The following is a 23,773-nucleotide window of genomic DNA, read 5'->3' as shown; positions in this document are numbered from 1 at the left end:
AAGAGCCAATGTAGGGAATTCTGTTTTTTAAATATTTAAAACTCATATATTTCATGTACATTATTAAACCTATAAATTTGTATGTATGTTAATGCACCTATAAATGCAATTGAATCTTAACAAAGCCCATGTATTATTCTATGGCGAATAAATCATTCTATCCATTTATTTAGATAGTACTCCTCAATCATGTTCTCTACAGCCTGCTGGTACTCCTTCCTTGTCAATCCATTTAATGCTTTTACATTCCATTTTCTAACCCGCTGCCCCTGCCTTATCTTTGAGAAACGGATGCTACATTTCATAACAAGTGAATTGTGTTCAGAGTCCGCATCCACTCCCAGAAAGCAGTGTGCATTGATCACAGTTTCTGAATCTGTGCCTAAACATAATATAGTCAAACTGATACCTTTCTGAGTCACCTGGAATTTTCCATGTAAACCTTCACCTTGTGTGTTGTCTAAACCAAGTATTGTTGATGACTAACCTCCGTCTCCTACAGAACTCAACTGTTTTCTCCCCGCGGTCATTCTTCATGCCTAAACCGTAGTCTCCCACCTCCTCACCATCTTTTCCTTCGCCCATCATCACATTCCAACCCCCCATCACTATCAAATGTTTCCATGCTAGAACCCATGTGATTATGCCCTCTAACTGATTGTATCTCCTATCGACTTCTTCTTCCTTATGATTGCTTGAATTCTTCTTATGCCCCAACTAAATTGATCATTTCATTCATAATAGTTATGGATAGTTAACCTGTTATACCACTCTAGTTCATGACCTCCTATTTTAACATTTAACTTAGCCTTCCTCTTTTTTGAAAACTTCCAAATTTGTTTTCTTTTCATTGATTCTCATCCCATACATATTACACTGGTTTTATAGTGTGCTCAGACCTCTGTCCAATGTAACCCCTCGGCTGATTGGCCAACTGAAACTTGATAATCCACAAACCTGATTTTATAAACTGTCCACTGACTTTCATTAATATCTCCAGTTCTTCCCATGCCTCTTCCTCAAACTGCCCATCTGGACTGTCCATCCCCCACTCGCACCTGAGCAGTCTGAGACATGTTCAGGTGGCGATTAAGTCTCTTATACCTACAATTCACTCCTATTTTCTGAAATACATACATTAGTTCTACCCTATTCACTTTATCAAACACCTTCTTGACACCTATCAAGCAGACACGTACGTCCTGATTGCATTCTATGTTCCAGTCTATTAGTGATTTCATTACTGCAAAGGCACTCTTTCCTGAAATCAAATTGGTCATCCCTTAAGTAATCATTTGCCTTGCCCTCCCATCCTCTTATTGATGATGAACCACTTTAGTTTTGTGCCATATGAAGCGTATTGTTCTGTAGTCTTCACATTTGACTACCTTTCATTTTTATGGAATACCCGCAGGAACTCGCACTGATCTGATGAAATCTTCCAGCCATGTTCCTCCCTCTTAAATACTAAGAACTAACTTCTACTCTTCCTCCCACTTTTTCCTAAACCTTGAAGTAGTTCTGAGGGAAAGTTATCTACCACCACAGCCTTATTTGATTTCAATCCCTTTAATGCCGTTCTATATTGTCATCAGGTATATCTGGACCTAGGCTATCCTCATCTATGTCATATTTTATTTCAATGACTTAGCACGCTGCCCTATAATCCTCACTAAATAGACCATCTATGTACCTTTTCCATCTCTTTTGAATCTTTCCTGATTCAATTATTAGTATTTCCTGCCGTAAAAAACTCATTTGGCTAAGCTGAGGGCTTCAGCTATAGATGACTTGACTTGAGAACACCATTCATATAATTTGACTACCAGTTTTTCACTATTATCATTATAGGGGACAGTACACTTAATGATATTCGGTTAATTTGAAAACATTCTCAGTTGAAGAGATGGCAGTTGGCATCAAGAGACAGAGGAGCATCGAGTGAAATGTAGTAAATTTGTGGGTATTATGATGACTTATTGTACTCATCATACCTTTTCCATTTTAATGTAAACACTTTTCCACACATCAGGGTATTACTTTACAACATCATTTTTTCAACTCAATAATTTATTGCACCAATCATTCAATTGTTCTAACCAGCATTACATTGCATAAAAATGGAGTATGTGGAGCTAATGGCTGTTAAAGAAATAATCTCAAGGAAGAAGATCCTAAGGCCAATAAAAATAATTACGAAGAACTCCTATACCGGTATTTCAGTCACCAGGTGACCATCAACGGGGAGAAAATCGAATAGGGCACTTGAACTTGGAGGAAGAATGTGCACCAGGCACTGTCCAAAGTCAAGTGAATCGGTATAGGAGTTTTTCGTAATTATTTTTATTGGCCTTAGGATCTTCTTCCTTGAGATTATTTCATTACATTGCATGCCATGCAGATTACTTTAAATAACAAAACAAACAAACTTGAACCACAAAACTTTATTAAAATTAATACATTACAAAAAATATTCAGTTGATACAATCTCTCTTCGGTATAAAAGTCACAATGATTCAGGCTCACCTATTTACAATGAATGTGTGAGCAAGCATCACACCTTGGCACATGCCTTCTCATCGCCAAAGAACTGTGGTTCAATGGCAATGGGAAGAATATGACTTATCCTCACAGGTCAGCAAACTGCTAAAGAAATGCTAAAATTCATGTCAAATTTCATTAGTATTGTTTTTGTGCATCACAATATAGATGCATGATGTATGGGCAGTGATATTAACGATGCTTGGTGAGTGGAACTGCAGTTTGAAAGTCTACCTAAGTTGGGTCCTTGGTGCTCACACAAGCTAACCTGGGAGGATTTTTTCAAATTCATATATATTCACCATGTGGCAGAATGGGTGAACAAATTCCATGAAAATGGACACGGAGTCAACCGTGGTTTGTGAGGGATTTCTGACGTACTGATTACTTTGACCTTTCCTAGATACTGGAATATAATCTGTAATTTGCCCACCCATTTACATTTAGTTCAGGGCAGAATTCAAAACTGCATCTAACATTTCACTTTACATCAAATTACGAAACACTTTTTGCTTTACTTGAGGAATATTAATAAATCTTTGGAATGATAAGGAAAAAATGGCCATTCAATAAGCACACTATATATTTTTCGCGCTGAAGTAATCATTTAAGTAAATTCACTATGAATAGGGAAACTGATTCCAAATCCACTTATTACAACAAAATACCTCTAGTAATTAGCTCTCTTGACTCTCATGAGGCATAGCTCTGCAGGGAAATCCACTCCTGTCCTGTCACCAAAAGGCATGCGTTACAATAGTCTAGCAAGGAATCAACACAAGTTCACTGATACAGATTTTCAATGGACCATTAACCAAAAGAGGGAAATACCTATATGAAGGGCATGATAAAATATGCGGTCAGTCATGAGCCATTACCAACAGTCAACTGCTTGCCTGACGTTAGTATAACAAGAATGACAACTAATTTTTACTATTCTTTCACTTATTTTTTCAACATAACAGTGAAATATTGGCACAAAAAATGTAAAGGACATTTACGATATTTAACATTGTCACTCAAGTTGTTAGTAAAACCTTATAAAAATATATATGAATACTCAGACACCTTAATACTTTTCCACTGATTTTTTCATTTTTTTATTTCTACAAATATGAGAAATAACTAAATATTCATATCCCTTACTTTTAAATTATATCCACAATTGGATCGGGCAACAAGACAACTATTGATGATTTGATAGTTTTAAATGTTCTTTGCTCTTTTTTGCCTCGTCCATTCTCTGTAAATGATGTGATTGGAGCCATTTAGCTTATTATAAAAAAATACCATCGAAAAATACGTGAGTATAATTATCGGTTAAGTCTAAAAACTACTTGGATTTCAAGAATTTGGCACATTTATTCTCAGATTAGAATATTCACTAATTTAAATATTAATTAAACAGATTTTCACCTCATTCCATCTATTTCAAGGACAAGCTAATTATAATTTGGGGGAACACAATGGGACAAATTCAATAATGTTTCATTCCATTAACACTGTAAGGGAACTGAAGAGATAGTATATGAATGCAAGCATCAAAATGCACACTTTTGAAACCAAAGATAAATATAAAACTAAGCTGTGTACCAATCAAATATTTTTTTATTTACGAAAATTTCACATAAATTCCCTCCAGACTTCCATCTGTACAAAAATACGTGACCACTCATTTATATAATTCTTTGGCAGTTCAAAATGTCATAAGGAAAATAGAGATAAAATTCAAGCCCGCTGGAGAGGAACCTCATCCTTCCACTTGGGCTTCCTCTTCTCAGCAAAGCTCTTCAAGCCCTCCTGCCCATCGGGAAGGCCAATGTTCCCCACCATCACCGTCTCACCCAACCTAGAGGGGAGGGAAAGGAGGAGGGAAGGGATAAGCGGAAATGCCACCACTTGAAACAATTAACATCAGTTAGGAAGCACCACAAGAAGCAGGTCTTTTTCTTCACTTGGCTCGCTTTCCAAGAAATCTTTCACTTAGCTAATAACTATGCATTTCATGTATGTGGTCTGTGCAATAAATACGCGAACTGGTGCAATCTGCTGGCCATGACGCAGACTATAGCCCAGCCCACTTGTGGCACTATTTGCCTGATGCCCAATGAGTCGCGTGTGCTTGGCGGATCGTCGAGCTGTGCGTATGGTGCCAGATATGTTAGTTTCTGTTGTCCTTGTCTTTACTGATCGTCAAAAAACCATAGGAATGATAGCTGATGAACTGAATTTAGGAAAATCAACAGTGCACACTGTTTTAACCAAACATGGTGGATGGATCCTTCACCATGACAATGCACCTGCACATTCAGCATTGAGTGTTCGCCAGTTTCTGGCAAATACTCAATCACCATCATTGATCATCCTCTTTATTCGCCAGATCTCACCTCCTGCGACTTTTTTCTATTCCCAAAATGCAAAAATGTGATGAGGGGACATGACTGGGAAGATGTGGGAACATACAATAAAGCAAGAAACAATGAAAAAACTAAAAAGCCTAACTGCCGAGGACTTCCAACGAGTGCTTTAAACAGTGGAAAAAAAGAAGATGGAATTAGTGCATGCCAACAAATGGAGAGTACTTTGAAGGAGAAAAAAATCGATGCTGACTAAATTGTAAAGAATATATTTTTTATGGCCTCAGTTTGCGTATTTATTGGATGGACCTCGTATTCTACACATGATATAGATTTTGGAAGGGAGTTATAAGATTAAATAAACAATATAAATTTTTGTTTTCACAACTGAAGTGCCATTTCACAAAATCTTTCTCCATTGACGATTTACATGAATATTGTTGCTACTTCTGGTATAATATGGATGGATATCCCTGTTAGTATGAAGCAGGTTCCATGGCTTAACAAAGGACTGTGGGTTTTGTTCAAACTCTATGGAAACATTTCTCCCCTCACTATCAGTAAGAGCGCTATGCCTCAAAATGCACCATACCACTCACCTGTACGCAGAGCGGATGTCCATCTCAATTTGCTGATAGAAGAACTTCTTCCCGAGGGCCATCACCTCCCGGCTCTTCTTGGAAATGCTCTCAACAATCCCAGCCACCTCCTCATCTGTTGCAAAAGGCACATACATTAGTCCAAATCCCTTGCCAACTTCCCTAAGCTAAAAGAATCACCTTAAACATTTAAAGGTCAATGACCTGATGATAATGTAATAAATCAAAACCCAGTCGTAAAATAAAAAAAATTTTATCAAGTGGAAAAGTGCTTCGATCAGTTATTCATGCTGGTTATTAGAAAACATTAAAGTTATGATCACGATTCTTCATAAAATCCTCAGGTTTCTATTTCCACCGATTGGGTAATCTGATATTTACCATGATGAGATAACACAGAAAGGTTCTTTCAAGGAGGGGAAGTGTAAGAGAGAAGGATGGGTTGGACTCACATGAGAGCTTCGTCCATCATATTTGCAACACAGGAGACATAAACATCGGGCAAAATTTACCATAAGCCAAAACAAAATTTTTATAAGGTTTAGGAAATAAAAGGATATGTTTCGATTTCAATGAATATCACCTCCAATATTATCTCACCCTGACAATCAAATGAGTAAGATGTTACCTATTTAGTATAAATTTGTGGGTTTTTTTTCTTTCTTAATTATGGGTGGTAACTTAACAACCCCCCACCACACGCCCTCGCGGCAGCTGGTGGGGTATTGAGTAGATGTAAGTTTATGGAGAAGGATAGTTTTCTTTTTCAAAGAATGGAGTATGAAAAAATGATGCCTTTGCCTTGTGTGACCCTGCAAACTTGTGAATATGCATGTTTTTAAAGATGCATTATCTCGGTTAAGGATTTATGAGCAAACAAAAAATGATTAATTTGAATCACAAGACAGAAAGATAAATTCAAATTTCATTGCAGGCAATTCAGATCATCTGGGCCAAAAACTAGAATAAGCACAGTCCAGTAACTTTGGATAGAGATTGACCATAACTTTCAATGCACAATTTGGAACTAAGCTTCACTATAACAATGAGTGTGCACTGTAGTCCAAATGACTTAGCTAATGCCACAAAAGCTCTTTTTTACGATGTTTCCTTGTATATTATAAATTATATTTTAGCAAAAAATTGTTCTGGCTGCTTCTTAATTTACAATAGGCATCTGGAAAGGTCCACCACATATTCATAACAGTATGATGAAAGGACAGGTTTCCTAATTGTTTATATTCTGCTATTTTGTTTACCACAGCACACAAAAATAAGACTAATTTCAAAGAGCTTTCTCTATGATCAGAAGACAGGCATGGTGGTTGGAGATCAAATTTGAAATTTAATATTATGATTGTAAAATTTCATATAATTTTCATTTTCCATTGAGATAAGTTTCTTGCATCTACTGAAGTGAGCAAAATGTAAATTAAAAAAAAATGCCATGGTTTTTCAAGCAGAAAGAATTAATTCGCCGTCATGGTTGTTGCTCTTGCTTCCTGTTTCCTCTTAATTTGCTTCCTTTGATTATGCGATAAACAAACTCTCGCCTCTTGATTTGCTGATAAAGTAACCCAATAAAACAGTTGTTACGGTTCCACAAGCAGCCTTGTTTTTTTTTTTCAATGCTCATAAACCATGGCCTGTTTTCAAAATCAACAAACAAGTAGAGCATATGCTCTGCATTGTAATCATTCACATGGGAATCACATCCAATGCTTGCCAAAGAAATATTCATCAGAAAGTGCAGAGTAGAAGCATGTTCATGCCCTCACCCAGCTTCCCTTCGTCAACCACAGAGCTAACCAGCCCTGCTCGGAGTGCCACCTCAGCAGAAATGGGCAGACCCGTGAACAGCATGTGGGCAGCCGTCTTGCGGGGAACAGCACGAGCCAGGGGCACGCCAGGAGTGGAACAAAACAGACCCCAACTGACCCTGGAATTGGGTGAGTTGCAAGGAAGATACTCAATGGATGGACCAAAATGAATTTCATCAAATGAAATACCAATGCTTAACATTCACAGTAACGTCTATTAGCAATATGGTATGCAAAAGAGAGCTATTAGATATACAAGGTCTGCACAATAAATACGCTAACTGAGGCCATAAAAACTTTATTTTACAAAATTTAGTCAACATCGATTTTGTCCCCTTCAAAGTACTCTCCATTCATAGGGTATACACTTATTCCATCTTCTTCTTTTCCACTGTTTAAAGCACCCTTGGAAGTCCTTTAGGCAGTTAGGCTTTTAAGTTTTCTCATCGTTTCTTGCTTTTATGTGTCCACATCTTCCCAGTGATGTCCCCTCATCACATTTTTGCATTTTGGGAACAGGAAAAAGTCGCAGGGAGCGAGGTCTGGCAAATTAAGGAGTGATTGAAATTTTTGCCAGAAACTGGCAAACACTCAATGCTGAATGTGAAGGTGCATTGTCATGGTGAAGGAACCATCCATCGCCTTGAGTCAAATTTGATTGCACACAACGTACACAATCTCTCAAACGCTTGAGAACTGTAAGGTAAAACTCAGCATTTTACTGTCCGTCCTTCAGGAAGAAATCCATGATGAACAACACCTTTGACATCAAAGAAAACCAGGAGTATGACTTTGATTTTCGATCAGCTTTTTCTTGATTTCTTGGTTTGATTTAATCCACTTGAAAACATATGTTTTCTTCAGAGCATTATCACCGTAAACAGATGTCAACATTTCATTAATTTCTTGTTAACTTTTACTGCACATCACCAAGAGCTGGATGTTGATTCGTTGCTCCATGATTTCGTCAATTTCCATTTTCGACAAACAGTAAAACATAAGGACAATAGAAACTAAGCTCGACAATCCGCCAAGCACAGACGGCTCATTGGGTCTCAGGCAACCAGCAACCGCTAGTGAGCGGGGCTATAGTCCGCGTCATGGCCGCCGGATTGCACCAGTTCGCATATTTATTGGATAGACCTCGTACGGCCAAAATTCCAAAAAGAGAGCACGCAGACCTCATTTTACAAATCTTGAAATCTTGCCTGTGACATGTTTGCACATTAATCATGCATGTGTGTATGTTCAAGGAAACGTGTCTATTTAAAAAAAATGAGAGTATCCATTGTATGTCACAAGACAAAGAAAGAAGGTGTATGTAATGCAGCATTAATTTATCATTATTTACCATAAAGCATACAAGATGGCAACTCATATCAGATGTTTAAATCTAGATAAATATATTTTTAAACCAAGAATTGCTTTTACGACCTAAATTAGTATTTTTCCCCAAGGCATGACAAGCTGCAACCATTTAATTTTATTATAACCATGTATGTATACATTATTTTGTTTTTGAAGTGACATATCTTATATTTTACAATGGTAAAATAACGAGATGAAATAATAAATAAATAAATAAATGTGATCATAATAAAAGAGAGGGGGAGAAGCATTCACTCATTAGGAACATTTTCTCTTTGGTGCATGCTGTCAGTATTGAATTATAAGTACAAAATAATGCAAAGTCCTGGATCATATTTAGGGAATACATTTATGTGTGTTCATTGGTATGACTTGATATATCCCTTGCAATCATGTACCATGTATGTAAACATTTGATGCTTCATACAAACATTTTTTGCCATGACTTTTGGTCTTTACATATTTAATTAGCGGGGAAACATTGCATTTTTCAAATGAATCTCTTACACATTTTGTTTCTTAATACCTAGGCGTCATTATTTACTATTTTCATTTGTTTGCATAGGCTGTAAGCTTTTTCATGTTTTGGAATATTTCTTCACTCATTGAAACTCAATACTGTTTCAGAGAGAGTTGATTGTCACAAAACTTGCTCAACGTGGGAGAGAAAGGCTGCCTGTACAGTACGCATCCACCAAGGTACCCGTGATCACTCTCTTTCATTACCAACCTTAAAATATGCTTTTCCTCATTTTCCTCAACTGAACTGCTGCAAATTTTGAATTAATGTACATCATAAATGGCAAATTTAAAGGTGTACTTAATAGCTCAGAGTTATTATTTCACAGCAGTATAATATATGCCATAAGAAATAAAATACTCATATGGAATTTGAGGCATAGTTTGGGCCGATAGTTTGTTGAAATCCATTCATAAAACAAGGAGAAAGAATCAATGACTGCGTTTCCACAAGAAATAATTTATTACTGTTGAATAGTTTTGTTACATCAGATGATGCTATAGTGTAGTCTAGTCGACAATAGTGTAGACTAGTGTAGACTAGTCATCAATAATACATTCTTTCCTGTGGAAACGCTAAGTAAAAATTCTTTCTTGGTGCTTTACTCATATGAAAAGTCATAATACGGCAAATCATACCGTAGAATCACGCTTACTTGGTGAGCCACATTACAGCAGATATGATAATGTATTTAAGTTCTTACTAGTAACATTCTTAGTAAGGCATCTTACAGTTCTTTGAAATTAGAACTGATCAAAAGCATATGGTAGACCTATATACTCTGATTTTATTCTCAATAAGGGCTCATTTACATAGAAAAGAGGAATTACTGTATTTTCCCATTGATAACGCGCACCTCATGTATAATGCGCAACCAGAACTTTGTAGTAAACATGATAATTTGAATAGATACCAAATGCCCAGGGCTTCATAGTTATCTTGAACGTGTATAGATGCCACGCATCTGTATATACATATGCACATAATAAAAAATAGTGTGTGTAAAAATACATCTTTTAGGAAGTGTGTGGGTAAAAATTCATCTATGTCTGGATTTTTTCAATTTTCATTACATAACGCGCATCGTAATTTTTTCGATCATCGGAACATTTTTGTTTATATAACACGCATGTTATCAATGGGAAAATTAGGTATATATATGAATAAATTTATACATTGATGTGATGAGTACAATCAGTAACTGGATTTGAAAAAAATTAATTAATCAACATAGAACTCTCTCCATATTTTAAATCAATTAAAGCTGTGTGTTTGATTCGTATGGACATGTTCAATGTGATAGCTACCTCACCAATATCACTTAAAATCTTCATCAATAATATTAATATAATAATAGCAGGTATAGGAGGAGGACTTTTTAAAAATACAATAGAAAAAGTGTTGATGAGACAACAGTCGAGAGCCATAATTATAATATGCATTCAGAGACTTAAAGCAAGTTTCTAACATCATAAATGAGAATATACATTAATATTATCATCAGTTATAATGTGAGTAAATCTAGCATAATAACTTTTGAACATATATAGCTACCCTATGCCAATAAAAATAATTTAAAAAACAAAGAACTTGAAAGGAGACATTGCCTCCTCCTTCCAAACCTTCCTTATTTATTTCTTGTACACAGATACAAAGGGTGCATGTTATAAGGGGAATCCTGCTTTCACTTTAACTCCCCTGCATTACTTAAAATGCAATAAACTTTTACAGATGGATACATTATAATAAAATAAAAAATAAAGTAATACATGAAATGTACAAGTTATGATGGGTTATTCAGATTATTGATGACTGCCTTGCATACAATATTAGCGCTCATATATTTAGCAAAATATATTATTACCAATTAAAGAGTAACCCATCGGATTCCTGAGATATAACACATATATGTTACAGTTTTAATTGGCATTATTAACATACATTGAAAACTAATTGAACAGCTATATTTTCTACACATGCAATCGTGATATTAAACATAATAATAGCTGAATTATCCAACTCTTGAGATTTACAATGTTATTTATAACTGTTAACTTAAAATACCAATTATATACAATTTTATTTGTACAATAAACAAGCTCTCCATATTATTTAAAAATTCGTGTATGCAAATGCAATAATCATATGAAGGTTTCCGCAGCATTGAATTGCTTGTCTCTGCATTTCTAGGTTCTCTATTCACATTGGTTGTCTTTGGGTGACGTCAGTTTTGCTGGCCATCCTGCCTGCGTCTTCAGGTGGGCGTTGACCATCCTTTGACTTGAAGATGCAGGCAGGATGCCCAGCCAAACTGTCGTCACCCAAAGACAACCAACCCAGATGGAGAAACCGCATATGCAGAGACAAGCAAATGCATTATGCTCACCTGTAATCAAGTTAACAAAACGAATGTCATTTATTAGGAAGCAGTGAGAGTATTTAGTGAACAATAATCAAAATTCATTGTACCATTTTATAAAATTGGTTGTAGCTATGCTTAAGTCAAAATAGCACAATCCCACACATTTCGGTTATATTTGAAGTCATGTTGTGCCAAATTTCATGTCTGGGTTTTTCATACTGTAGGCACTCCTCTATTCTGTGCTTAGCGGTATCTTCTATTAGGCAGGTACTACATAGATTATTCCTTGATTTCCCTATTTTATAGAGGTAGAGCTCAAAATTTCCGTGGCTTGATTGGACTTGTATCGTTTTATTAGTTAGTTTAAATTTTATCCTTAGCTTTTCAATGATGTCTGGGAATATTCCTTTAGTGTGAATACCTTTACTGGAATCCTGCCAGTCTTTATTCCACTGATGAATTGTTTGTTCCCTGAGTATTTCTCCTTGTTTTTTGCTTAGGGCATGATTGCGTTTGATCTGAGAGTTGCAGTATTTTGTGCCTTGACCAGATTGGACTTTGACAATGCTAATTCTCTCCATGACCACGTATTTTAGAGGTGGTTGCCCGGTAATTAAACATAGTGCATCCATGCTGATTGTCGAGTAACCTTTGCTAATTGCTAAGAGGCAGGGTCTTTGTGCTTTGTTTTCCTTCGATTCTGCTGTGGTTGGCCTTTAGACCCCAAATGGAGCAGCCCTAGGTAACAATGGGTACATGTTACCACTTGGTATATCAATTGAAGTAAGTCCATTTCAAAATTAGTTTTGCAATATCGGCGGACAGCTTGACAATTTTTTTGGTTTTACTAATTATGAAATTAATGTGGGCCTGACAAGTTAATTTTTTGTCAGCCACTACTCCCAAATACTTAATTGCTGATGTGCGTCGGATATTGCTATCAAAGATTTTGACAGAGGGATTCCCAGGCATTTATTTCCAAAGACCTAGTATTCTGTCTTGGCTGTTGAAATTACCAATTTATTAACTATTGCCCATTGTTCTATACGTTCAATACAATTTTTTGTCAGCTGCACCATTTCAGCTCTTGAGTTAGCTTCAATAGACAAAGCCATACCATCGGTAAAAGCTATTAAGTGTCATCCAGTGGGGAATACTTCCCTTAAGACCTGGTTTGTAACAAGGTTCCATATTAATGGGCCCAAAACAGAACCTTGTGGGCAGCCCCATGTGAGCTGAGACGGAGTTCTTTGTTGAAATGGATTTCATTTTGTATTTGACCTTTTTGTAAAATAATTTGAAAAGTCTAATTAGGTTCGATGGATTTTTAGTTTTTTAAGTCCCTGAAGAACAGAAGGCCACCGAACAAAGTCAAATGCACCTTTTACACCTGTTTATAGGATGACATAATATTTCACCACTTACAAACATTTCCAGAGAGCGAGAATGTCATAATTGGTGGGTTGCGTTCTTCAAGGATTAATGCGGTTGTTTGGCAACACAGACTTTCACGTGCTATCCCCCCCTCCCACAGCCATCCATCATCTTCCATTCACTCTTCCTCATCGCTGAGGTCACGTAAGTCAATGCCACCAAGTTTTGAAATGTCAATATCTTTCATACATTTCATCCTAAGAATCTTTGATAATCTTTTCAAAAATTATATTGGGTGATAATTTCAGTTTTTCTTTTATTCTAGATGTTCATTCAATTCACTGTGTTAAATAGAATTCACATTCAACATTCACATTTACATTTCCTGTTACCTTACTGCTCCCTGTATGATTACAAGTAAATACCTATTATGTGGCACAATCAGTTCACAGATGAATTCTTCTGTGGTAATATCCTGGCACTACACCCACTTATGCTTGCACAAAAATCACAATCCATCTTACCCTGGAGTTGAAAATGTTGAGCCTTTGGTGCACACTGCAAGATCACAGGCAGCAACCAATTGGCAACCAGCTGCAGCAGCAACACCATCTACGGCAGCCATTACAGGCACCGGTGCATCAATGATTGAGTTCATCAGTGTGGAGCAAATGGCAAAAACCTCCGCACAGCCCTCTTTTCCTCTTCCTGCCTGCATTTAAATAGTATTTTTATGCAGAACAGCCCAAGAAGAATTGACAGTAATGAGACCAATCATGAATGTAGTATACAGTAAAGTCGCTTGAGATGCTCTTGAGAGGACTGACTTATACCCTCGTATATAACTAAATGATAAACATTTGAGACACTGTATGACAACATTGCATACATTAACCTCGAAATTCAATATGGGGAGTGTTAGGAAAAGGTGTAAGGTAGGGTTGCCCATTATCACCGTTACTGTTCAACCTGTATGTGGAGGAAATGATTAAAGAGGCATGGGAAGAACTGGAGGTAGGAATGAAAGTCGGTGGGGAATTCGTAAAATCAGTTAGGTTCGCTGATGACCAAGCTTTAGTTTCTCAGTCAGTTTTGGGCGAACACGGTCAAAGTAGTAGGGACGTAAGGAGAAGAATTGCGCTAGGCAAAGAGGCTTTCACAAGGAGGAGGTAGTTGATGACAGGGACGTTGAGTAAGGATATTAAGAAAAGACTCGTAAAAACTTTAATATGGAGCGTGGCTATGTACGGCGCGGAAACGTGGTCATTGGAGCAGGAGGATAGACGTAGACTGGAGGCTTTTGAAATGTGGGTGTGGAGAAGAATGGAGAAGGTGAAATGGACAGAGAAGAAAACAAACGAGGAAGTACTTGGTATGGTAGGTGAAGAGAGGGGTTTGTTGGGAGAAATCCTATAGAGGCAGGAAAAGTGGATGAAGGGGGTATTGACCAGCAGCGGGATGTTGAAGACTGTAATTGAGGGGAGAATGTTAGTCAAACGAGGAAAGGGAGGGAACAGGATAGGGCTGTTGGACGGGATGAAGGGAGGAAGGAGGTACTCGGAGATGAAGAGGGACCTGGTGTCGAGTAGGTTGCTGGATTGTGTTTTGTTAGGAGTCACAAAATTTTTATTTGATGGCTGAGTCCATCCAAAAACCTTCCTTAATCAGTAGATTACCTTGTAATAATATATATGTGTGTATGTATAAAAATATATTTTTTTTATTTATTTATTTATATATAAACTAAGCTAGTGTACTTATTTGTGGAGATTCTCCCAGAAAATATCTCTTTGTTGTTTTGAGGAGAACGTTTGTACCCTACCTTCATGTAATTACAGCTTTTGCACAGAATGGGGTAGAATTTATTACAGTACAAGTGTGGCACAAATAAACATTTCTTGCTTAATAAATCATAGTCTAGAAGTTGGTAAATATATACTTTGTTCCTTCAAGAGTGACAAACTTTAACAATAATTGTGAGGGAATTATATCCGTAGAACATTGTTGGTTGTTTGGAGGAGAATGTTTGTGCCTCAACTTCATGTAATTACAGCTTTTGCACACAATGGAGTACAAAGTTCTATGGATGCAATTCTCTCAAAACTATTGTTTAAGTTTGTCACTCTCAAAGCAACAAAGTATAGATTTACGGACTTCTAGACTATAATTTATCAAGCAAGAAATGTTTATTTGTGCCACACATGCACTATAATAAATGGGAACCTATAGTCCATATAAGCCGCCTCCTCAGATACTCAACTTACACTTTAAGTCGGAACTGGCGGATGCCTTCAATTGTCCGAGTCACAGTCAAGTCCAATGATTCTGTCACAGGGGGAGATCCACTCAATTTGGAGTATTCACTCACGGTGTGGTTCCCCAAAATAGATAATCATTTTAACAAGAGATGATTAATCATTTGGCAGCACAATGGATCAATTACCAATTCCTTAAGGTTATGCCCAGATGAAAAGACTGGCCCTTCAGCTGACAGGACTATGCACCTCACTCCACTATTATTCTGATCAGCCGTGATGTCCTCGATCAAATCCCTCATCATTGGCACCGATAGGCAATTCCTGTTATTAAAGAAGAATTTCAAATATTTCAAGTCAAGGTAGACATGGGAATAAGAAAAGACAAAATAAGACAGTAAACAAACAGTGAATAAGACAAAGATGAAGAGCAATTCTTTTCTCTCTTCTGACCTCATGAATAGTCAATAGTATTCACAGGGATATTTAAAAATTCCAATCCTGGGTATGGTAACTTTGCAGATTTTACGCTTTCGGAGAAGTAAGTAATCACCTTAATTTCTCCAGGCTTTCAGCCTCAACATGCAAGTGAACCATTTAAGATGAAGGTAGATAAGTTGTACTCTTGTGAAAGAGTAACAATTGAGGTTTTCAGTGTCAAAAACTGATTTTTTTTAATGCATGGTTTTGACCATCTGCTGGATTTTAGCTGACTAAGCAAGACTAAACATTCTTCAATAAGCTGAACGAGTTATGTATGATTTAATGAGACAATGCTAGGGGCTGCAACTAGAGGTTTGAATTGGCCTCAACATTTCATTAGTGACACTTTGTTGGAAGGATACTAAGTTCAAGAAACTTCTGGCATCGGTGCGGCAGCCGGTATGCATACAAATATGCAGATCACCTTATGGCAGGAAGAGGAAAACTATGTGACACCTGGGGATGCTATTTAACTAATAGACTGACGTGGACTCCTTTAACAAGCAAACAAAAGTAAACTCAAGTTTCTCACCCTTGATGCAAACCCTTCAAAAAGCTCTTCCCCGTTCTGCCCATGGCACACCCCTCCCTCTCTGCGTTCTCTGGGTGAAAGCATATGCCCTGGTAGAGCCTACTCATCAGTATTAATGTTGGGCCGTAGGAAAAAACCCCTCACCACACCACAGTGCCCAAGGAAAATCAGAAGGACAGTCTTGGCTCCTCACTTCTTGCACCCTCCCCCTGTCCATTCCTCCCCCCCGATGACCATTCAGTTATTGCACATTGACACGATCATCAAGAAGGAGGCAGAAAACAAGAGAGGGGAGGGAGAAGCAAGTTGGAAGTAGCACCACTACAATCCAGGTGCCAAAGAACTCCTTTCCCTCCACACCAGGATTTTTATTCCCCAGTGTCCCCGACTCTCAATGAACCACAATGACTCTTTGAACCATTTTTAATTTGCAAAAAGAGGCAATTTGTCCTAATTTTAGGGCAAATAACCTTTGGGAATTAACTAATTATCCTTAAGATGACAATTTAGACCACTAAACAGATCATTATGAGCGCAAATTTAAATATTTGATAATTACCTAATTATTATGATCTACTATATGCCACCCATCATGGCTTCTTTTATCCAAGACATGGACAGTTAAAAGTAATGGAAGAGAAAGAATACCAGGTTAACTGGTATGAGTAACATGGGTTAAGACTTTGCTGTACCCATGCCACATTCCCTGCTGATGGTTTGTATAACACTCTACTAGTTAACTTTGGCTCATTTTCAAAATGAGGCTACAGGTGAAACCAAAGCCTACTAAACCATCATTCACCATTCTCACCAAGCCATAATCCCTTCTCAAAGAACTAATTGATAGACAGCATACTTTGAACACCCTAAGCTCAAGATATGAGGTCGGTCAATATAAACATGGATTTGTTCCCCTTCAAAGTACTCTCAATTCATTGCTATTCTCTCAATCCATCTTCTCTTCCACAGATTTAAGCACCCTTGGAAGTCCTCGGCAGTTAGGCTTTTTAGTTTTCTCCTTGTTTCTTGCTTTATTGTGTCCACATATCCCCAGTGATGCCCCCTCATTACATTTTGCATTTTGGGAATAGGAAAAAGTCTCAGGGGGCGATATCTGGCGAATAAGGAGGATAATCAAGGATGGTGTTTGAATTTTTTGCCAGAAACTGGCGAAAAATCAATGCTGAATGTGTAGGTGCATTGTCATGGTGAAGGATCCATCCATCATGTTCAGTTAAAACAGTGTACACTGTTGATTTTCCTAAATTCAGTTCATCAGCTATCATTCGGACAGTTTTTTAACGATCGGTAAGGACAAGGGACTGCACACAATCCATGTTATCGTCAACATAGGTGGTTTAAGGTCATCCCAGCCTTGCATCATCCATGGCGTCTTGTAGGCCATCTTTAAAATGCATAATCCACCTGAAATCGGATGATTTCTTCAGAGCATTATCACCATAAACAGCTGTCAACATTTCAGTAATTTCTTGTTAACTTTTACTGCACTTTGCCAAAAACTTGATGTTGATTCGTTGCTCCGTGATTTCGTCAATTTCCATTTTCGACAAACAGTAAAAACAAGGACAACTGAAACTAACATAACTGGTACAATACGCACAGCTCCACGATCCACCAGGCATAGACGGCTCATTGGGGCTCAGGTAACTAGTGCCGCTATAAAGGGTGGGGAAGGCTCTAATCCGTGTCATGGCCACCAGATTGCACCAGTTCGCATATTTATTGCACAGACTACGTATGTATGCCGTGAAGTGACAAAGCAGTAGGCCATTTGTTGAACAGATACAAGAGAAGAGAAAACAGTTTAGAGGGCAGAAGCAGTCAAGTGAGACAGTAATGGGTGGAATTGGTTCAAGAGACTTGCAGGATGAGGACCATCAAAAGTCTCAGTAAAAGAGGAGCATGAATGAGGCAATGCATGATTGTGATACAGAGATAAAGAAAATATGTAAGGACAGAACAGTATGGAAGAAATTAGCGAGAGTAAGTTTCCTTCTGTAACCTTGAATAAAGATATTAATGACAGTGGCTACCCTGAGAGAGAATGGCATTAAGGGTGTGTGTGTGCGTACGCATATGATTTGTTAACTTGATGCAGTCACGCAGAGCAAAATTAGCGGGCAATGACAACTTTTCCAACTATCCAGCAAAGTTGCACAGCATGACTCTCCAGGTCAAGGCAAAAGATTTGGCCTTGGGTTAGATGCACACCACCCATGTGTAACCCATGGGGATCTTTTATGTCAGCCATAGCAGGGAGGCTAGGATACAGGATCAACCAGTCTCCAACCACAATTTCAATTAGATATTCTATGGCACAACTATTCACTAAGTATTAAATACAATCATGTTTGAAATTCACAATTTAACAGAGTGATAATAAAAGGTTATATCTATGGGAGCACGTTGCATTTTTTTAAGGCTGGGGCATCACCTGGATTTGAACCTGGGACCACAAGTCACACCACCAAATACTCTACCTACTTGACTACCACTTCACTCTCATATTAGCACACCCGCATTGATTATGTGAATACGGGAAGTATTGAAACATTCATAGAAGAAACGGCTAAGTTTTTTCTATTGAAACAGTAAAGGGTTTTCTACTGAAATTGCTGGGCCCCTAAGACTAAAACGGCCACAAAGTTACAACCCCATTAACATTGGCTAATACTCAGCATGTACATGACTAAGCTCAGTCATGCAATTTTCAATTTACTCACCTAGTTTTTGTGTCACACATGACAATACTCTTCATTCCATTCCTGATGTTTGCTTTTGTCAAACCATGAGCACCCAGACTCTTAGTACTAGTAAATATGTGCCTTACTGATGTAATTTGTGTGGAAATCTGAAAGAAAGTTTATTTATTACCATTGCTCAAGTATTTTACACTTTATTAGACTCTGATTTATCATTTAGTGTGAAAATAATTCTTTTAATCTACTATATTTCAAATCTTATATATTTAAGCAAGCAATTCCAACATAATATGCCTGTTTATTATCACTTTGGTACCAATTGGGTAGGATATAGAAGAGATGAAGGTACACTGAGAAACCATTCTTTCATCTCACCCATCTTCATGGGGTGGCATTCAGTTCCAAATGTATGTATTGAGTTTCCTCTGTGGATGTAAGACGAAACACCAGATATTCCCAGGTTTATTTCTCATGTCTCTGGTATCTCATCAAATCAATTTTCAGCTACACTTTTGGCATTTTGAGATAAGATAGTACTTACTAATTGCGTTGCACACATAGGGTCAGTTATTAGAATATTTCAGTCATTACAACTATCTATGCTCAGGAATATTTATGACAAATTTGGAACCAGTGAGATCAAGGTATACAGTCAAAACTGCTATGGTCTATAAGTACTTCCACGTCAGGATTCTTAAGAATTTACACCTGAAGTCACACTTATACTACAAATCTGATCCTAAAACAAAATATTAGAGAACTGTGTACCAAAATCAATGGATTAAAAACTACTTCTCATGGGAAAATGCACTATTAATGCAACAAAATTAATGACTAACAGGATACTATGTAAGTTAACACAAAATATACATCAGTTGTGAGTACATAGTTCATTTTTCACCAATCAAATGTTTTCAGTATTTCTTCAGAAAGACACATTTCCAAAGGTTATCTATGTCTCCATCTATCATCCCTTTCCAATAGAGCTCACAGCCCAAGCAATACGAGTACACACTTAGGTGATTACATCACATTTGGCCTACATTGCAGAGTACGTGATTGATTAGTGCAAGGTGTAAAGTAACGAAAATAAAGGTGGGAGTAAGAAAGTCTCGTAAAAGGCATGATGGTACCCATGGTCAACCACTCATTCAATGGATGGTGTTTTCCACCAGAACTGTTCCCCCAATGTATATGTACATCTAAGGAGGCTACACTTTAAGATAACGTCAAAGTCTTTATCTTAAGCATAAAAGATGAAGAAGATGGTCATGAAACAATTGCTCCTGAATCATCCTGACTAGTACATCACCTAAAAGTGTTAACTTTGAATATTCTAGGTATGAGAAACAAAACTGATGGTTTAAAGTTATTTCTCAGTTAACAAAATGCTAATTTCATCTACATTACTGCAAATTGACAGCATATGGAATTTTGAGAATAAATAATGAAGTTTTTACATAGCTGTCTCTCACTGCAGGCAAAACATGAGATATGGTGGCATACTAGTTTTTATTTGAAATGACTGAAGTGATTGTGATGCTAAAATAGGGGCTGATTTGTGCTCGGACATGAACTTACAGTCTAACGATGTGCGTCTAGAAACTAAAAAGTGTCACATCGCTACAGTTGGATTATTTTGACCAAAACTTGTCCAAAAACTAATTATATTATCATTTGTAGGGATTCCAATGTTGACATAGGCTGGTATAATGTGATATATATCCCGTAGACATGCCTTATACACCTGTCATTTATTCTCAATACTATATGTACAATGTGTCCGCTGGACAAATAAATATATTATTAATACAGGGTAAGCACCAGTTTCCATATGGATACCTAAAAATAGAAACACACCCACAATTCTTCCCTTTGATTCATAAGATGCAAACCCTATGTCATGGCACCAAGGTACTAAGGCACATAGAATGAACCATTGCCCTCACACAAAGGTAGTGGCACCTAGTTTTCTTGTCCTCAATACAAATCCCTTATTTGTCTATCTTTTGGTGGTAAATAGTTATCTTGACCTTAGTTCCAACTTCTTACAAGCCAGTTTTGAAACAAGGAAAGGAATTCAAAAGGAAGACACTTGGTACAACAACTGCATCTCAAATTTGTTTCGTTAAGACAGAAAGTCAAAAGTTAGCACAAGATTGACTAAATCACCAAAATGGGAGGCCAATATGGTTCCATCATTAGCTGCTTGTAAAATCTTGGTAGCGGTGATAAAAGGAACATTTGTAATTATCATCAAATGGTCATCCAGGCTATATTTGCAAAAATCCTTGCGGAGTAAGTCATGTGGCTGACAAACTAATCCCTATGATCGATTACATTCTACTCAATGAATAACATGGTTTCAGAATTGGTTGATTGAACACAGCCAACCAACTGATGTTTCAAAATGGTATTCCCCAAAGACTAGAGCAAATCATTTAGGTTAACATGATTTCAGAAGAGCTTTCTCTGTGTTGTGCCCCCACTTCTCCCAAGTAAAATGAGGTCATATGATATCATTATCAAGATACACTATAGCTGTATTGAAGGTTATCTCTTGAATAGGAGGCTCAGGGTAAAATTATTCAGTGTTGACATTCCCTTTTTTGCTCCTAGCGGTTTCCCCCAGGGCTCCAAAAAAGTGTCTTCTTAATTTTGATTTGTGACAACGCTAATCAGTGTCCCTATAAAGTATTTTTTATACATAGACTATTTACAAATAGTTTAACATGCAAGGATGAGAAGAATTTCTTGATTGGTAGGTTCCATCACCCAGCTTTGCAAGGACTTCAATAACATTCTCTGCCTTAAATTATTGATGTCTCATTTATGAGATCCATAAGAATACCATTCCATAGTCTGGAGGCTATATTATGAGAAACATATCAAGATCCTGGATAGGGTTCAATATAAATTCCTGAGGCGTACTGCTAACGAGTTTCAATTACTTAAAAATAAGATAATATATTAATATATAGGATTTATCTCCATTCTGCAAACAAGCAATTTGGAATAAAATTTTTACATAGTTTCAAATGATCATGTCACATATCGTACTCATTTGTAACTACTTTCATTTTGGGATCCTTTTGTTAACATAACATGTAATGCTTTGTTTTGTATCCATAACTTACAGAAATAACTTTTTCTGCCAATGCATCATGAAACGACAGCAATGAATGCTGTAATTATCTTTATTTAAATACAACTGAAAGTATTTTTTTAATTTGTTTAATAAAGAATTGTTTGTCTGCGTGTATGCATTTCTAATGTTTACATACCGATCCGATGCAATTTTTTATATTTTTACCCTTACTCTTTTATAAATTCATTCTTCTACTATGTTACATATTTCTATACTATATTACAAATCGGTGGTATTTGTCATGTTAATTATATTTTGTGAACAGGGTTACACCCGTTCAACAAACTTTACTATTGCAAACAATTAATTTCACTGACCTTAGAGGATCACTTTTAATGTCCCTTTAAACCACAACCCATTGTCATTCCTCAATTTCTACAACTGACAGTAACAAGTGCAACAACAAAATAATTACAATAGCATTTCATCCCCCTTCTCCAGTGAAATAACTCTTTGTTTTCCTAGGAAGTGATGATTATATGTCTTTGGTTATCGATTTAAGAGGCTGTGTTGAGAGAATATTCAAGACTCAGTGTCAATTTCACAACTCTGGGAGTGCTTGGTGACCTGCAAATACCTTCGGCACTTCCCTTCATATTACAAATCTTAGCTTTCAGAAACCGATTACTCCGACAAAATAATTCCGGCTAACATGAAGACAAAATAATGCATTTACATCTTTCATGTTGCACAATGTTATATTTTTGTAAATATTTTAAAGATTTCTCTCCACGGTAAAGCATTAAATGATTATCTAAATTATTTCGATGCTTCCTACAATCGTTTCAAATAAACATTGAGGCTGTAATGCATATTGAATTGTATCAGCCCCTTACTTCCATTTTAATCTGGTATTAAATTTCCGGGGACATAAGGCATTGACATTACACCATTCTCCTGTTTACTTAAGAAATTACCTTCCTGAAGGCTGCTACAGAAACACAAGCCATTGTGCACTGTTTATAAAATGAAAACCCCTGGATGAACTTTCCGTAATTCCCTCTCGGTCAGTGGTCGTAGTTCTTCGTTGTGTGGGCATGTGTAAGTTGCTCCACCAATCACGTATCTTGTTTCTCAAATGTTTCTGTTGCTCGGAGCAACGACGATGGCTAATGAGGAAGGTTTGTTTTGGCATTTTATGTTTCATATATAATTAGTTTTTGCTACTTTTAACATTAGTCTAACGTGATTATTTGTCGGCAGTAGACTTATTTCCGCGTATTTCATTTGATTTAAAATCTGTGTCCGAATCCAAGCATTCAAAAATAAAATATTCGTGCTTGAATTATCATCTGTCATGCATGCCTACGCGTGAATTTGATGGAATAGTTTTAACTCTCTTGGATAAATACGCGTTAATACATATATTTCGCTCTGTAGTGGTTTGTTGGTTTAGCAGCAATAATTTACTGAGACAACTTGTTCATTGGCTAGCCGGTATTGTACTTATCTCCCAAGATAGCTTCTGTCGTTGTAGAATTCTCATTGGTAGGCGAAGCGCGAGTTGCAAAAAGAACAAATGGGAAAACTAATGAGAGGGAATAGCTATTTGAAAACGTTGAATTTGGTTTGAAACTAGGGAAAATCTTCAGAATCACTAGAATTTCTGCATTGACATGTCCAAAATAAGATGTATTTGTGCGTGAGAAATACGAAAGTACCAATGACCATGAATATTAATGGCTTGACCG

General features: G+C 37.0%; 1 protein-coding gene across 1 annotated transcript; it reads right to left on the bottom strand.

Moving 5' to 3' along the window:
• Nucleotides 1-2,446: 2,446 nt before the first annotated feature.
• Nucleotides 2,447-23,130, bottom strand: LOC139696765 (enoyl-CoA hydratase domain-containing protein 3, mitochondrial). Its single transcript, XM_071595602.1, has 7 exons — nt 23,000-23,130; nt 18,956-19,083; nt 15,385-15,520; nt 13,466-13,653; nt 7,276-7,436; nt 5,498-5,612; nt 2,447-4,390 (listed from the first exon to the last, which is right to left on the bottom strand). The coding sequence occupies exons 1-7, from the start codon at nt 23,030-23,032 to the stop codon at nt 4,270-4,272; spliced, it is 882 nt and encodes a 293-aa protein (XP_071451703.1). The 5' UTR covers nt 23,033-23,130; the 3' UTR covers nt 2,447-4,269.
• Nucleotides 23,131-23,773: the final 643 nt, after the last annotated feature.

This window comes from Hetaerina americana, unplaced genomic scaffold, assembly GCF_022747635.1.
Source record: "Hetaerina americana unplaced genomic scaffold, ioHetAmer1.1.p SCAF_7, whole genome shotgun sequence".
Lineage (NCBI taxonomy): Eukaryota > Metazoa > Arthropoda > Insecta > Odonata > Calopterygidae > Hetaerina > Hetaerina americana.
Note: the sequence above shows the minus strand (reverse complement) of the source record. Positions and strands in the feature narration are given on the sequence as shown.